At 36.3% G+C, this 16,912-nt stretch overlaps 1 protein-coding gene across 2 annotated transcripts; it reads right to left on the bottom strand.

Annotated features, from left to right (window-relative positions):
- Positions 1-2,233: 2,233 nt before the first annotated feature.
- tbx20 (T-box transcription factor 20) lies at positions 2,234-13,969 on the bottom strand. Of its 2 annotated transcripts, none has more exons than XM_016680636.1 (8): positions 13,468-13,969; positions 12,382-12,619; positions 11,307-11,471; positions 10,318-10,426; positions 8,569-8,727; positions 7,270-7,346; positions 3,780-3,895; positions 2,234-3,053 (listed from the first exon to the last, which is right to left on the bottom strand). In XM_016680636.1, the coding sequence occupies exons 1-8, from the start codon at positions 13,595-13,597 to the stop codon at positions 2,725-2,727; spliced, it is 1,323 nt and encodes a 440-aa protein (XP_016536122.1). In that variant the 5' UTR covers positions 13,598-13,969; the 3' UTR covers positions 2,234-2,724. The 2 variants fall into 2 exon arrangements, with proteins under 2 accessions (XP_016536122.1, XP_007569941.1); XM_007569879.2 differs by having other exon boundaries at positions 3,780-3,892.
- Between the last annotated feature and the right edge of the window lie 2,943 nt (positions 13,970-16,912).

Raw genomic sequence — 16,912 nt, 5'->3', positions numbered from 1 at the left:
ATTTTTAAATAATTTTTCATTTCATTTGTCTTTTATTTTTTTACACTAAAAGACATTCCTGAATTGCAGAATTGAAACGTAGTGGAAGCTTAAATTGTGCTAATGCTAGCAGCTATTCATCAAATGCCAAAAAAATCCTTAATCTGATGTTTTGCAAGTTTTTCCAAATATTTAGACCAAAAGGTGTAGGATGTAATCACAAAGACCAATATATTATTTTCATTTATGTTTCCGCTTATGAAACTTTCCTCATTGAAATGTTTTCAATAAATTGAATTTTCAAAATACTCAATAGTATTTCATCCCTAATTATTTTATTTTCCTAGATAGTTTATCCAGGAAGAAAAAAGATTAAAAAAAACAGGAAATGTTTTGATTGTGATTTATATATATATATTTCTCATGGTTTACAAATAACTTTAAATGTGATACAGAACATTACAGATTCTTTCCACAGATCAAAATAAATATATTGCACTTAAAAATCAGTAAAACAAAAACTTATTGGGGTCAGATTATGCCAGACAAAACATTAAGAAAAAACAAAAACGATTATTTTCAATAAAAAAAATCAAAACCCAAAGGTATTTACGTGTACACTGAAAAAAACCCAAAACTCAGTTCAAGCTGGACATCAGATAAAGACGTCTTTGAAAAAGAAAGTCTTCTGCCATCCAAGAGGATCAAATCAAACGTCCATAAACGGCTTGTGGATGTGAAAAGGTTGCACAGGTCATTGTACAGCGTTTGTTTTCCTGGCTCTCTTGAAACATTTCTGAATAATCTGACTTTCATGCAGCAACAGACTATTGTTAGAAGTAACACCTTTCATTGTTTTCACAAAAAGCTGAAAACTAAATCGACATTGGTAATTGTTCTCACATCATTTCAGCCTTTTGCAAGTGGGAACAAAAACCTGCATGGACTAAAAATCTAAATACTCAGGAATATGTTGGTGTTTTACCAGGACAGAATTGCAAATCTGGTCTCCCTCTCTCTATTTTAAATAAACGACCAAAATAGCGAGTTACATGTCAGCTCTTCATGCTTCCACATTTTTCCTCTCCCTGTGCTTTTAAATCAGGACACAGAGTCATTACTTCAAGCTGTAAACATTGAATCAACTCAACCTGCTGCATATCACCTGCAGGTAGTTTTAGCCCATCTGAAGGTTGCAGAGACCTTCACCAAATCTCTGCAAAGCTTGACCCAATTTAAACAGTTAAATTGGGTCGTTTAGTTCTCTCTACTCTTAAATTGACTCCATTTCAACCAGTTGATGTTGCTGTTTTTCTTCTCGTATGTTTGTATTATTACTTCTGACTGCTTGCCTGGAAGCAACTTTTAAATGTTTCCTTCTTAAGAAGACTGTAGGAGCATTAAGATCAGATACAATTTACTTTTTTGATTTAATTCATTTGGCCTAGACTCTGAGCTCTGCAAGTGCACCGAAGGAGGATGAAATACGTTCTTATATTCTTTCTCAGCTCTGTTGTTGAGGAAAGTTTTTGAAATAAGGTGTGAGATTCAGCTTTGTTGCCATCACTAATTATATTTTATGCTAATGGTGTGAAGTAGACATGAGCCAGAATGCGATTCTCATGGTATGAAGACTTATTATGATTTCACAGTATTTATGAAAAATTAAAAATGTAATTAGTGGAGCTATTTGCTTGTGTAGAGCCTGCAGTTCGCTGCTAAATGGTTTAAAACAGCATTAGCTTAATAAGTGTGGTGGGTGACGTTTCATTTTTATTTCCTTTCTTGTAAGCATGGCTGACATATATGGTAGCCATCCTTCAGCCAGCTGACCAGCAGTGTGTAGCAACAAGTGAGAGAGGGTTAGTGCTGATTATCCTCCAAACAGTGGGATAAAACTCAAACATCTGCACTTTCTCTGGAATCTCCTTGAAATGACTTTGAACCATTTTGAACTGAAAACAAAAACAGTTTTGACAAATTGGTCTCATCCTTCGCCAGATTGTGTGTAATATGTCTAAAGTACAACCCTTGGGGAAACAATAAGTTGCTGCATCCAGCTTTGATGACGCAGTCTGCTCTCACAGCCTCGGTTAAAAGCAGGTTTGTAATTCCTGGTGTGACCAGGCCTTTAAAACAAAAACATTTAGCTCTTTTACACGTGAAGTCCTTCATTCCATGTTAAAACATACAAAGTTAAGCAATGTGTGTGTCTACTGCAGTCAGCATGCGTTCTAGGATTCTTTTTTTTTAAATAATTTACAGCGAGAAACCTCTGAGTAAGTGGATCCCAGAGTGTGTCATCGTTATTCTGAACTGTACATATGGCTCTCCTAACACAGAGGAGCTAAGATGGCTGCTTGTTCCATCCACCCTCCGTCTGTCATTTTTTAGGAATCGCACCCTGCAGGGTTTTGCTGCCATTTTAAAAACATTTAGAAAGTGTACTTTGTATTCGAGGGCTGAAATAAAACATGCATGCACGTATTTTTGTCTTGCATTTGCTTTGCAATGAAGTCATCAGTCTTTTCCTACATCGGAGCTGTTCTTAGGAGTCAGATTCTGAGAGAGGAGCACAGTCTGCCTCAGTTCAGTGTGCAGATTCCTCTTCATGTCGCCCCACTCGCTGCAGGTGAATTATTTACAACCGGAGGGACAGGTGCAAGCCAGATGAGGAGTGATGAGGATTAATGGTCTGCACCCTTTTGAAGGTCAGACTGAGTTCTAGCCCTCTGCTGTGTGAAGTCATACGAAGGGCGTCATGACTGTGGAGGAGTGGCGGAGTCCCTGGATGGCAGCGTAGGGCCCCTGCTGAAAGTAGTGGTGGTAGCGGGGCATGTGGAAGGAAGGGAAGGACGGCCCGCTGCCCTGCATGGTTCCAGCCAGAGCGCTGGGCGTCAGCGGCATGCCTAGCCGGCTGTACGGGGGCAGGGATCCCTGGATGGGGTGGGGTAAGGAGGCGGTTCCAGTCCCCATGGCTGACAGGGTCTGAGGATGCTGGAAACCCGAGAAGCCTGAGGTGGTGGTAACCCAGGAGCTCAGGGAGAGGTTGTCTGAGGCCGTAAACGCTGATCCTGCAGGAGGAGAAGATAGAAATAAACAATGGGCTGATCAGATTAGTTAAAGGTGAATATTATGCTTCGTTGGACAGGTTAGGATGAGCGAAACAAAACTCTTTCTGGTCTCTTGTCACTTTAAACCCAAATAAGCTGCTGCTGAACACAAAACCCAAACCGAACGTTTACACTTGCATGTAAAACTGCAATCATACAACAGGTATGTCTTTGAAAAGCAGAAGTGTAGCCTGCTGCACAACCAACAATAATGCAGCAAGTGCTTTCTGAATGGTGAGTCTTTTCCAGTATTCACTGTACTGCACATGCAGCGGTAAAACCAGCTGACCAAACATGCTGGAGCTCAGCTTTAAGGCACTGACTCCGGTCTCAGTCAACTCCCTTGAAGATTCCCCAAATTCTTGAAAAGATTTTTCTTCACAAACCGGTCGTGGCTACAGTGGTCCCTGTTGCTGGTGCACATTTTCCTTTCACGCAATTTTCTATGAATATGCTGTAAAATTTTCACAATACCCAAATTTTAAGAGTCATTGACAAGGGGATTTTTATCTGTGAGCCATAATCATTAAAATAAAATAAATAAATAAAAATTAAAGGCTTTTCTTTAAAAATATTTAAAGATTACTAAGTCAGAGTTGCACAAAAAAGCATCACTGTATGTGTAATATATATGATTCACTCAGCAAATTGAGTTACTGAAAATAATGAGCTTTTCAGAGCGCTCACCTCTGGTGTGTGTGGTGTGTCCGTCTTCGCTCAGGTTCTCCTCGTCGCCAGCGTAGGTTCTGATCGGCGATCGGGCGTACGAGTGCTTGTGGATCAGATTCTCAACACTTTCCCTGCAGCAAAAGCCAAAGAGAGAGCCCCAAAGTAAATCTCTTTGTTTCTTTTGTTTTATCATTGCACCAGCAGTGACATGTGCAGGTTACACCCAGTGCTAGATTACTAAGTCTGAGTTACACAGTAGCATCTAGCTTTGATTTCAACACACACTGACTCTGGCTTTTTCTACGTAAAACACATAAACGCAATGGGAAAGACTTCAATTCCCGCCACAATTGTATGATATCTTTTCTACAACAACCTTAAAAAGATAACAGGAGAGACAAATCATTTAGCAAAGTTTTCTTATCTGCACAGGTGGACTTTAACAGTGGTGACTTCTGAGTCAGTTTTGTCCTCTTTTTCTAATTTGGCCATAAAAAATGATAAAGACACATAAAACAAAATAAATGTGGCATAAATGATCAAGAACACTCCCATATCCCACTGACCTCCTTTTCCTACTGGACTTTTATCACATCAAGGATCAAATCAAATCTTCTTGAATTAGAGTTGTCAACATATTGTAGTTTTGATAATGAGTCATCAATCATCAGATGGAACTTCTGTTTTTATCCAAAATTTAAAAATAAGCTTATTTTGGTATGATAAAAACATAAGCTAGCTTTGACGGCGTGTCAGGGCTATTGCTAATAAAAAAGAAAAAAGAAAAAAAAAACAGAACTTTTTGCCAAAGAAAACTCCAAAATTTTGAGATTAATCTAAAAAATTTTCTGAAGAAATTGTGGAAATTTCTAAGTTTTAAAAGTAAAAAAATTGCTAGAAAAAAATCTAACTTCTGGGGGAAAATGTCGATGGTCCAAAATCTACCAGTTTTAAACAATATTAAGGAAATTCTGACTTAAAATAAGTGAAAAGTTATGTGCAAATTAGTTTAGTCTTATTTTAAGTGTACTAACATTTTATCAGTAGAACCTAGAGCAAAGGTAAGATTTTATGTTTTTTGCAGCGTATGAAATAGCTCAAGAGGTCTGAATATTTTCCCAATGAACTGTTTATGTGGCGTCACTCAGTAAAATAAGCTCTTGCATTGCTATGAGTGTGTCTAGGTTGTGTATTTACTTTGTTTTTCAGCTGGTGTGTGTAGATTCAGGCACATGTGTGTCATGTATGTGTTCACAGTCCCACAAACTGCATTAGCTCATTTGAGACTTTTCAGGGAGCACTTCTAAACCACAGTGACAGATATTGTTGGGGGAGGCGGTGTGTGTTCATGTGTGTGCATCATCAGACCAATGCGTCCACATTAGCAGCGTCCCTCCTCAGCCCCACCCCTCTGGAGCCCGAAACCCTCCAATTAGGTTAGGAAAGTGCAATATCTGTCAGCAGAGGAGTACAAATGTGTGTGTTTTTATCAGTGTTGGGCCCCCGCGGCGCAGAAGCCAAAGCAAACTCCCACAGTGCATGGCGGTAGGGGGGAAAAGGCGGGGCATGCTGGTTTCAATCAGTCACTGCAGCCAATTGAATTACAGTGTGTTTTAGTGCAGTGGCCGACTCCAGACTAATGTGATTTCTGCAGCTCCCGAAGACCAATTGATCAGGTCTAATTCACAGCCCTCACAAAGAGAAAGACGGAGAAGTACAAGGGGGAGGAAGGGTCGTCTGGATGCGTTCGGCGGTCTCTGTTTGGGATCTTTGATTGAGGGAAATGGGCAGATGGCTTGATTTTGTCAGCTGATTTTGGCCACAGTGCCGGAATCGGGAATTACGAGAAGTTTGTGTTTTGGCTGCGTCTGCTAAAATCGGCAGAGGCGCGGCGGTTCATAGTCTCTGCGTTTCTCTGGGAATTCTGTGCATTATATTGTTGGGATGAAAACTAAAATAAGGAAAAGAAAAAAGTAGCAGAAGGAAATGTGAAGATGGACAAAACAATGTTTTGACTAAAAAAAGCCTTTCATTGGCACAAACTTAAAGAATGTAGAAATTTGAGTTGAGAAACAGATGAGAAGTTTATTTTAAAAGTGACCTGTCTTATGAATTATTAACTCACCTTAAGTTTCTCATTTTAACAGTGACATGTGAACTTTATGCGGACAATGCAGTAATGCCCTGTTTGTTTACTAAATGACTCAGTGCTTCATTTAAAATGAACTATTACTCAATTTTAAAAATAACTTTTTCAGGTATTTTTAAATTAAGAACTTTAACAAACAACACACTTAAAGTTGAAGTTGAATTTCTAAGGCACCAAAACTCACATTTGTCTGTGATTGATGTCAATTATATCTAACAAATAAGTTTTAAACATTTTCAGCTACATGCCACACTAAGCAGCTTTAATATAAATGTGATCTTTCCTCATTTCAGAAGATAAATGGCCCTTTCAGTAATAAAGTCAATATACAATCAAATGATTAACCTCATCAATAAGAAGTGTCATTGTCGTTGCTACTTATACGTAATTTAACTTATCCATAATTTACTGGCATCATTGTCATGCGTTAGAAAAGATAAGTTATTGATATTTCAATGTTTAATTGATTTCTTTTAGTTTTCTTATGTTTAATCTTTAAAAAATTAGAATGTCTGCAGTTGAGCCCCTCTGTGTTAATAATATTCACATTTAGCCAAAGAAGATTGCACCCATTTTTAATACTTTACACACTTTTAATTAGCTCAAACTTTTCATATTTGTGTAAATCCGCTGGTGTACTTTTCCACGTCATGCAGACCTTTTTTTATTGTTGATATGGTTTTACTGTACTTGTTCAGTAAAAGCTTATTTATTTTTGCAAATCCAGCCAGGGACTTTAGCTTTGAATTATTAAATTGCTATGTTTCTTTTATGGAAACCATTATATACACTCTGTGTCCACTATGTTTAGCTGCATTGTTTCAGGTAAATAAGTATATAAATCAAATAAAATTATTTGTTTCATTCAATTTTATTATAAGACTCAAGCTAAAAAGAAAAAGGTAAAAACGACCCATCTGTCAAAGCAGATCAGTACGAGCTGTAAGGAAAGAGGAACAAAGTTCTTAATGAGGAAAAGACGGGAGAAAAAATTCACAAATGGCAAAAAGAGAAATGAGCGGTTACAATTATGAAAAAGAAAAGGAAAACAGAATAAATAATTAAATAAATAAATAAATAAATAAATAAAAATAAAAATAAAAAAATAAAAAGAACAAAAATCCTCAACAATGAAGTGAACATGGATTAGGGTAAAAAGTGAAAAATATGGTATAAACTTGGATGATCAGCATGAAAAAAACACTAGAGGAAAGGGATATTTTAAATATTTAGAAGAGTGAAGTGAAGGAACACAGAAAAGAGGAAGATGTGAAAGAAACAAGAAAGATCCTGATGAATAAAATCGTGTGTGTCTTATGAGAGGCCAACAAACAGTGCTGGGCCCAGAATCCCCTGTACCTCTCCATGTCCGTCAGCCGCGACGAATCCCTGAAACCTTTGGCGAACGGGTTGCTGTCGATCTTCAGCTTGGTTATCTGGAAAAAACACACCCCAGCAGAAAACATGTTAGACATGTCTGTTTCTGTTCTCTGCTCCAAAATACTTTTCTTTTTTCACTCCTTTGTGTCTAAACTTAATTCTTTTAGTGCCACATTATCAAATCTAGAGTCAATATTTGTCAGCAATTTCTAAAAATCAATGATTGGCACATCTTCATGCTGTAAAATAAGTTATTCTTTAACTTACAAATATGTTTAATGAACACAATTCCTTGTAAAAAAAAATAAAAAAAAATAAAATAAATAAATAAAAAATAAATGTCACTTGTCCTGGTTTCTATTTTATAAAACCTTTCTACAACATATAGCATAAAATTAAAACCTTTTTTGCTCAGAATGATGCTAGTTTTTTTTAATAAAATTAAGAATACTTTTCAAAAAATGCTTTAATAAAATAGAAACTGTAGATTATAAACACATTAAAGTGTGCTTCCATATTTTAATGGAAACATTGAGTTCAGGATAATCTGCAAGGCGCAACGACGGCAAATACAAGACACAATGAAAAGCAAGTTTTTATACTGCAAACAACAGAATAAACTCAAATTGATAAATTCTTTTACAGTATGTTCCCATACTTTATTGTGGTTCCAAATATCATTTTCACTTGATAAAAAGACACAAATCTTAAGCCTGGTCATTTTGAGAACAAGTACCCCGAACTGCTCACCAGGGGGCGCCACAAATAAAGGTTTTTCACTGCCAACAGAACACAAGGCAAACAATCACACACACACTCACACTTGAGGATGATTTGGAGAGACAAATTAACCTAACAGTCTTGTTTTTGGAAGTGGGAGGAGTCTGGAGTACCCAGAGAGAACCCATGCATGCTCAGGGAGAACATGCAAACTCCAGATTAGGATTCAAAATCCGGACCTTCATGCTGCACAAGGCTGTAAGACTTTAATGATTCTTCCAAAAAAAAAGATGCAGCATCTCGATATTTTGTTTGTATGTTTGATGTCTGTCATCTACTTTTATTGTGAGTTTGTGTATCACATGTTGTAGAGATTACAACATGGTAATAAATATTAATTTATGATTATCACTTTAAAATCGCCACCCTCTGGTTCAGATCACATTTTTGATCTCAGTTTACACATAACTCCTGTGCTGATGAGGTTTCTGTGATGAACTCAAACGCTCCTTACGACAAGCAGAGATACAAAGTCGTGATTTGACTTAATTTACTCACCAGCTGGTTCTGATAGGCTGTGACGGCGGTGAAGACCGTCTCGACGAACACGAAGGTGCGAAACTCCTCCGATTTGAGGTTGAGCAACGAGGCGGTGTGGTCCTTCTTCTTAATGATGTGAACTCGTGGCTGGTACTTGTGCATAGAGTTCAGGATGATCTGCAAAGAGAGCAAAAATAAGATATGATGAAAAGAAGGTATTTTATACTGCAAACAACAGAATAAACTCAAAACCTGATAAATTATTTTCTTATTTTGCATCAGAGAGGTTGGAGTTGACTGTTCTCCTTGACTTGGCCTATCAGTCAGCCTCGCATGTTGGACCACCGGACATTACCCTTCGTTACTGTTTACACTGTAAATCACTCCCACCAACACTAACTGGACGACCTCCAGGTCCTTAACAGATGCAGCGCTGCCTTCTGTGCTAATTTGTTGTTGTTCCTGAGGACAACAGACAAACCGAAAGGCTTTGGTCTCTTAATACTTATACATGTATAAACACATTATAAAGAGAAAATGACTAAAGAATAAAACTGCAGCTCAGCATAAACCCAGTAATAACATGATTAAAACATGATTGTTCTCATTGCCTGACACCACGTAAGAAGATGATTTCAGAAATTAAAACAAAACCCAGTAAAGATGCTGGTTAATTTGTGTTTATTCTCAGTTTTCTTTCAGTTTGAATTAAAGTTTCCCAAATCGAGGAAATTTGAACCTTTGACAAAGAGGCACACTCTGATGATATGGTTTCTTAAATCATTATCTGAGGTCAGTAAAGTGTTGGACAAAATTGTCAAATTCTTTGCAAACTCTGCCGTTCAAAGACCCATATTTGTCGTCAGTCCAGCTGAATAAAACTCATTCACATATTTCCAACCTAATGACAAACAGTATTTCTGGTATTTTTAGGGCATTTTTGCTATTTAGAGCAACTATTCCACTGAAACTCAAATCCTGCATTTATTATTATATATTTATTTTTGAAATATTGACTGGTTCTTTATCACTTTTTATCAGATTTAGATTTATTAGGAGTCTTTGAGCAAGGTTCAGAGACATACTGAAGGCTCTGGAGACTCCTGGCCTATCTGGTAAAAATAAAAGAGAAATATAATATGAAGACAAAGAATGGAAAGGGGAAACTCAAAAGAGGTGGGCAGAGAAAAAAATAGTAGTTTTGTTCTCAGCCTGCAAATCAGATCTTATTTATCCACTAATTCAGGTCATAATTGCAAACAGTCAACAAAAAAAGCAAAACTCTAAAATCTGATCAAAAGGAATAAATGAAATAATCGTATCAGCTACAAATAGATCACATTGTTACAAAATTACAGCTTAATGTATTTAAAATTAATAAACAAAATGAATTAATTGTTGCGTGGATTTAATTTGCGCTCCCATAAATGTCTTAAACCTGGTAGATTATTATTTTTTATTTCATTTACTTTAAGGTTTTGAATCTTAAAGTAATAAGTAATGTATAAACATTAAGACAGTATGATCAAATAAAACTGGATTTTTAAAAAAAGTATTTTTCTGTTTTTGTTGGACATGAATGACTCCGTGAGGGTTTATGTACTTCCTTGTTTTAGCTGTTTGCTTTGTGCATTCTAGGAACTATTTGTATGTTTTTGTCTGACCGTAACACCGAAGTCAGGCTGTGTTTGCTATTTTAATTCTTTTTACGGCTCCATAAAAACCTATTTGTTGTAATCTTCGGAGGAAAATAAAAGTTGCTCTCACATGTCCGTGCTGGTCCAGCTCGTTGTTCGTCAGCTTGACCTTCTCGAAGGAAACCATCTGCTTCATCAGCTGCTCTCCGGTGAACGGAGAGTCTGGGTGGACGTACAACCTGCCGGAGGAGAGCACGACATCTCACATCTGATTGGCCGAGAGGCATTCAAGCGCAGCCGCCACGACCAATCAACGCGCGGATCTTGATTGACTCTAATTGGCACTTATCAAACGTTTCGTCGTAAAACCTCTGATTAAACCTGTCGTGAGGAAGAAATTCGTTTTTAAAGGATAAAATATTTAGTTTTTCTTGAAAAATTGCAGAATTTGATTTATGATATCACGCTGATTATCGCCGTTTATGCACATTACTCTTAACATACAGGTGTATAGTAACGACGGAAAATATTGACGTGATTTTTTATTTATTTATTTATTTATTTTTAGTAAGAACTGACTGTGTTCAGAATCTGAATAATTATCCAGATCCTGAAATAATTTAGCTATATAACTAGCTATATAGCATGTTAATTACATGAAAAATAGATGACTGAATGGTCGTTTCTTTTTTCAATAGATAAAAGAAACGACCATGCTACTGGCCTTCTGAACAAATAATAGGTAAGCACCAAACGTATGGTTGTTACATGGAGACTACACAGATAATCATCCTGCATATAAAATAAATAAATAAAACACAAAAATACAACTTTAATTTGCTTATATACTTTTAATTAGGTAATGTTATGGATAATATATGTTAAATTAATATTATTCTATTATTAGCATTATTATTTCCAGACATCCCAATCAAAAATTTCACTGAGACTTGATACGTTCAATTCGCCTCTAAGACGAACTTAAATAATATTTGTTTAAATCTTTACATTTTCACTAATTTTAAAGAGCTAAAAACGACTAAAGACTACATTTTGCCAGTTATTCGACAAAGTAATCCTGAAGACACCTGGACAGATGGAGTGTGTTGGGGTCTTTACCTGGCGGGCAGAGGGGGGTCGGCCTTGCCGGCCACCAACCAGGAGGAACGGTGATAGGCGTAGCGGTACCGCTTGTTGTCCACCGGAACAATGTCCATCAGGACGATGTACTTGGAGTCCTGGTCCACTCCGGAAAAAGAGACCCGGATGGTAGGAAACATCCGCCTGTATGAGACATATTATTTATTTATTTATTTATTTATTTATTTATTTATTTATTTATTTATTTATTTATTTAAAAAAAAAGATTAACAAAAAGTCCCGCTTTGCAACATAAAATATTATTTCAAACTAAATAAAATACAACATTAATATTAAATTAGTAGTCTATATATTTTTTTTTTTATTCTGACTTAGTCACAAATAACAATATAATGTTGGTGGGTGTAAAATAAAAAGAATAATTGAACATACTGACACCAGAAAAGACAATAAAATAGGCAATCGCATAAAACACGACACAGAAGGCAGTACGCAACAAGTAAGAATTAAAGTAAAACAAAATATGGACAAACAGCAGTAAGAGAACTGAAATCTGATTTTTGGACGACTGAAAAAATTACATCCTAATATTGTGTTAAGATCACATTATGAGAACTATGTTAGATCCACATGTAAGGCGAGACTTCCCAACTGTGGAGGATTTGCGATATAATAAAGCCATTTAGTGACATTTTCTCAGCTGTTTGAATTATGTCACATTTAAGGAAGTTGCATGTGCGCAGAGTAAAAATCCCTTCAGTTGCATCATGAATTATGCAGAAAATTCAGGGTGTTTATCCTCCAAATATAACATAATTAACAGCACTTTCACTGTCAATTAAATATTTTGTTACCTAAACCTCTGTCGTGTGTGACCCAACAAATTGGCAAATGGTGATAACATGCAAGCGATATTGTTGTGCATTTTATTCCTCCGCAGTCTCAGAAAACAAAATTGAGAGTTGCGCATGCATTTTCGTCTTTATATAAAAAACAAACATTTATATCATTATTCTACTTTTCCTCATTTTATTTTGTATTCTGTGGTATTTGATATGATCGGAGTGATTACAGAGCAGCACATCCAGTTTACCTTCCAGACTTGGTGATGATCATTTCAGTGCCGAGCTCGTGGAATTTGTCCCACAGCTCTTTGGTCTCCAGGCTGCACGAGATTTTGGCCATCTCCTCGCTGGGGATGCCGGGATTGGTGGGGATGAGGGGCTCCGTGCACACCGCGGGCGCGCTCCCGCTGAAGTCCCCGTGCCCGTCCAGGGATGACAGGTCAGCCAGAGCCTGCTGGTTGCAGGAGGATTTCTCCACAAATTGCTCTGGTTTTATCAGAAACGTGGATGCGTAAAAATGAAAAAAGAAATGGAGAGTAAGCGTGAGGATCGTCCTGATGTTATTTTAAAATTATTTAGTAAGAAAAAGAGATACAAACCATTCTAAAATTATAAAAGCATCAATAATACGAATTTCTAAACTTAAATATACTCCAAAAATAAAACCGTGCACAAGCTACAGAATTAAAACAAATAAACAAACAAACAAACAAACAGAAAAAAACAAATCCTTCATGTAATTTACGTTTTATATTTTAGAATCTATCACAGTTCGAACAGAAATTGGAAAAACAATCATATAAATGTATATTATATTATATTATATTATATTATATTATATTATATTACATTATATTATATTATATTATATTATATTATATTATATTATATTATATTATCATTTATAATAAGTAAGTCCACTAAGAACAACAAATAAATAAATGAACAAAAACCGGATTTCTGTGAAAACTACACATCACTTTTAGGAAAAAATATCCCTATTTACACATTTTCGTCTGCAAAATTCCGAAGACTTCTTTTGTCGCACAAAATTATATATATATATATATTTAAGGCCCTTGTATTTTCAGAAAATAAAATTATGATTTTATATTTTCCATCAGTAAATATTGGCGTCTTGAATAAATAGGAGTGCTTAAAAGGAAGTTCATTGTAATCACAGGATTTCGTCACAAAAGAAGAAAATTAAATACAATCACTAACTTTTCTCACATTTTGGAGCTTCACTGTACAAAATCTTAAACTGTAATTATTTTCCCCAACAAACTGAAACAAATGTTCAAACAGTAAAGCTGGATTTCTTCCCCTCTCACCCAGAGGTTTGATGGTGTTCTCCTCCGCCTCCTTGTCCTTGCTGGACTTTCCGCTGGACATCAGGGCGGCTATGGAGAAAGCATTGGCCCGGGATGAGAGCTGCGGCTTCGGGGATGACGTGTACTCCATGTCGGTGTGTCAAAAGGCAAAAATATTCTCCTCTGATAAAATAAAAGCAGAAAACCTCCAGAAATACCGGCCGCTTTCGGCTCCAAGCGGCAGAAGGAAGTAAAGATTGAGGGAATTACGCGCGCAGTTTCTCCCAGATTTCAGGACTTTCTTGCGTTCAGAGTTTACAGGCGCAGACAGGTTAACAATCAGCACTCAAAAAGCCAGCAAAAAGGTGTTATTGCTGCCGATGTGGGGGTCGTGCTGGATTCATGGTGAAGGAAGAGCGCACGGCTGACTCCTGGGGGTTGTCAGACCTGAGGCCGGCGGCTCTTTGGGACGCTTCAGTCTGCTCCGGTCCAGCCTCCCCTTATTATTCCAGTCTGCCCTCCAATCGCTGCCTCTGGCTCCACGTCACGCTTTCACTGTCTCACAGCGGCCCTGAAAGCGAGCAGCCAATTAAATCACCTGCTACTGCCAGGCTTTCTGTTTTTTTGTTGTTTTTTTATTTTTATTTTTTCAAGCCAAAGACAGACAGGGAGGCAGAGACAGAGAAGAGAGGGAGATTGTAAGTAATAATGTGAGAATTTTATGACTGCAGGGGCTGATGACAGATTGAAATGACTAATATATGCAGGAAAAATCCTTTGATGTCCTGTAAAATAAAAGAAAGTCTGTATTAACCTTTCCTTAGATTTTATTTTCTCTCAGTTCTTTTAGATATCAAGTCAGACTGTTGAGTGAAAGTTACCAAAGAAGAAACTGAAATTGAATTGTAGAATAAAAATCTCACTCATGTGTTAAATGATTTGAATAATTATTTTTATTATTTCTTGTTAACTTTAAAAAATTTAAGGGTACATTTAAGATCATTTGTGCAACTATACTGTCAACATTTTAAATTTATTTGAAAATATTGTGATTTGTTTGATGATTTTAGGTAAATGTTTCAGAAAAAATATTTCTGATGCACATACTTATCAAACTTTTCATAACAAGATTGTTTTTTGCATGTTTTGCACAAAAAATTAGACTTAGCATAAATAAAAATAAACAACTTAAATATTTTTTGGCAAAAATATAAGCAATCTGATTTAACCTGCATATTGTTTTCATTATTTTTTTTATATTTATTTTATTAATTATGTACTGCTGTAGTTTCATGCAGCAGTTTACTGTTTGGTTTCCTAAATGCGAAAGTGTAAAATATTTGAGGTTTGTGTCACATCTTTCATGCACAAGAAAATAAAAATATATATATCTTAAAGTCGAGAAGTGTAAGTGATGCCTAGAACATTTAAAATACACATTTTAATCAAATAGATCTGTCAGAATAGCTGATATGTGATGAATAACTAAAAGTGTGAGGCTTTACTTTGAGGCTGCAACAAACAAAAATGTATTTCCTGCAATGATTTAGGAAAGTCAGCTGTTTCTGGATTTTGAACAAACATGGATCGTTTTTGCAGGTCTTTTCTGGTGAACGCAGCAAGTTCCCCGTTAACTCTGATGTTGTCATGGTGTGAGGTAATTTTCTGACCCACATGCAGGAAACCACTCAGGACGAGATAAACAGTTTTGAATAGACCAGCAGGCAGAGGACTCGGGAGTGAAGCTTTGGAGGACACTGAGGTCTCAGATGGAACAACGCTTTGAAAAATCTGAGAAATCTTTTCTTCAATCCTTGCTTGACCATCAAGCTCCCTTTTGCTCTGTGGTGGTTTAGGAGAATGCAAAGAGGGCGTGGTCTGGGCAGGGGGCGTGGTCTGACAACAGGGCGTGGTCCGGGCAACACGCTGCACAGGCCACGCCCCCTGCCCAGACCACGCCCCACAGGTGGACGATCTGCAACTCAAGTAAAGATAAAAACAAACACAGACAGCACACTCACACTCCAAACTATAATAAATAACAACTGAGAAATATAGTTTGAGCAAAGTTTAGTTTAATTCTGCTAGTAATTAGGTATTTTTGATGAAATGTAGAAAAAAAAATCTAATCTTATTTTTTATTTCCTTGTAGATCATTATTGGAACATTTTATGTTGTGTCCGTGTTGATTGATTCCCATCCAGGTCATTTGAGAAATCAATGGTCTATCAGACTTTGACTCACAGATGAAAACAAAATCCTTGTGTGATCTACTGCTAAACAACATGATTTATTCCCATTCCAGATATTATAAAACTTGCTCTTGCTATTAGTTCATTTGACTCATCTAAGCTAACAAAAGCTAATATGAGTCCATTTTTTGAATTGGTTGTATTGTTGCTGGGTTGTAATTTTTGTTTTGTTTTATCAAAACAACTCTCTCTTTTAATAAATAAAGATAAATATGCATTTTTTAAAAAGTGGCCAGATTTTGCGCACACGCCTCCAGAGAGTGCATATAGACTGGTTGGAGGGAGACTGAAAGCCACTGTGTGCTTTGGGCAGGTTGTAAAAAGTTGGGCTGCTTTTCACACAGTTGGCAGGTTTTTGGAAACTTGAGAGGAAAATTACTTTGAATTAGTTGCCATTGTGTGGCAGGCACCAGCAGATTGTTGCGCTATTGCGCTCATCTTATTAGTTTATTTATTTTGAAAAGTCTATAATCTGTTAAGCGTCACATCATCAATGATTTGTCATCAGTTAATCAAGTGTCACTTTTTAGTAGGGCTGTAAAACAGAAATCTCAGTGCAAAATCATAATTTAAAAAGACAGCACCACAAATCGGATCAATCCAAAATATCTATAATATCGATACCAAGACGATATCAGTATCAGATCAATATCAGCCTGGTAAGATTGATACTTTAGTTTCAGATTCCCGTTTTGAAATTTGATACTATTTTTGAATTGCAGTTTCTCAACTCTAACTCAAAAAAACATATTGTTTAATTTGCTCTCAAATAATATTTCTTGATTACTTTGGGAAGGTGAACTCAAATCTTGTTAATATGTTATTAAAGCATTTTTATAGATATTGATTGACTTTATCCAAATTCTATCTTAGATTTGAACAAAACAATTTAAAGAAAAACCATAAAAACATGACAAACTTAAATAAAAAATACAATATTGTATTAATATTGATGATATGGGTCCTGTATTTACTTAGTATCAGATTGAAAATATGCAGAATCCCTAACATTAACATCTGACCGTCACTCACTTTAGTCACTAATAAAAAACAAACCCAACACAAGATTTTCCCCCTCTGGGAAGCAAAAACATGTAAATGTTTGTCTTGAAACAGTCGATCCAATGCAAGCCGAGATTATTTCCAGGAGCACCTGGCACCTTGTTCCCAAAGCAGTAACCTCTGTGTTGCCTGTTTCTGCGTGTGTCCTCAAA

The sequence above is a fragment of the Poecilia formosa genome, unplaced genomic scaffold (genome assembly GCF_000485575.1).
Source record: "Poecilia formosa unplaced genomic scaffold, Poecilia_formosa-5.1.2 Scaffold250, whole genome shotgun sequence".
In the NCBI taxonomy this organism is placed as follows: Eukaryota; Metazoa; Chordata; class Actinopteri; order Cyprinodontiformes; family Poeciliidae; genus Poecilia; species Poecilia formosa.
Note: the sequence above shows the minus strand (reverse complement) of the source record. Positions and strands in the feature narration are given on the sequence as shown.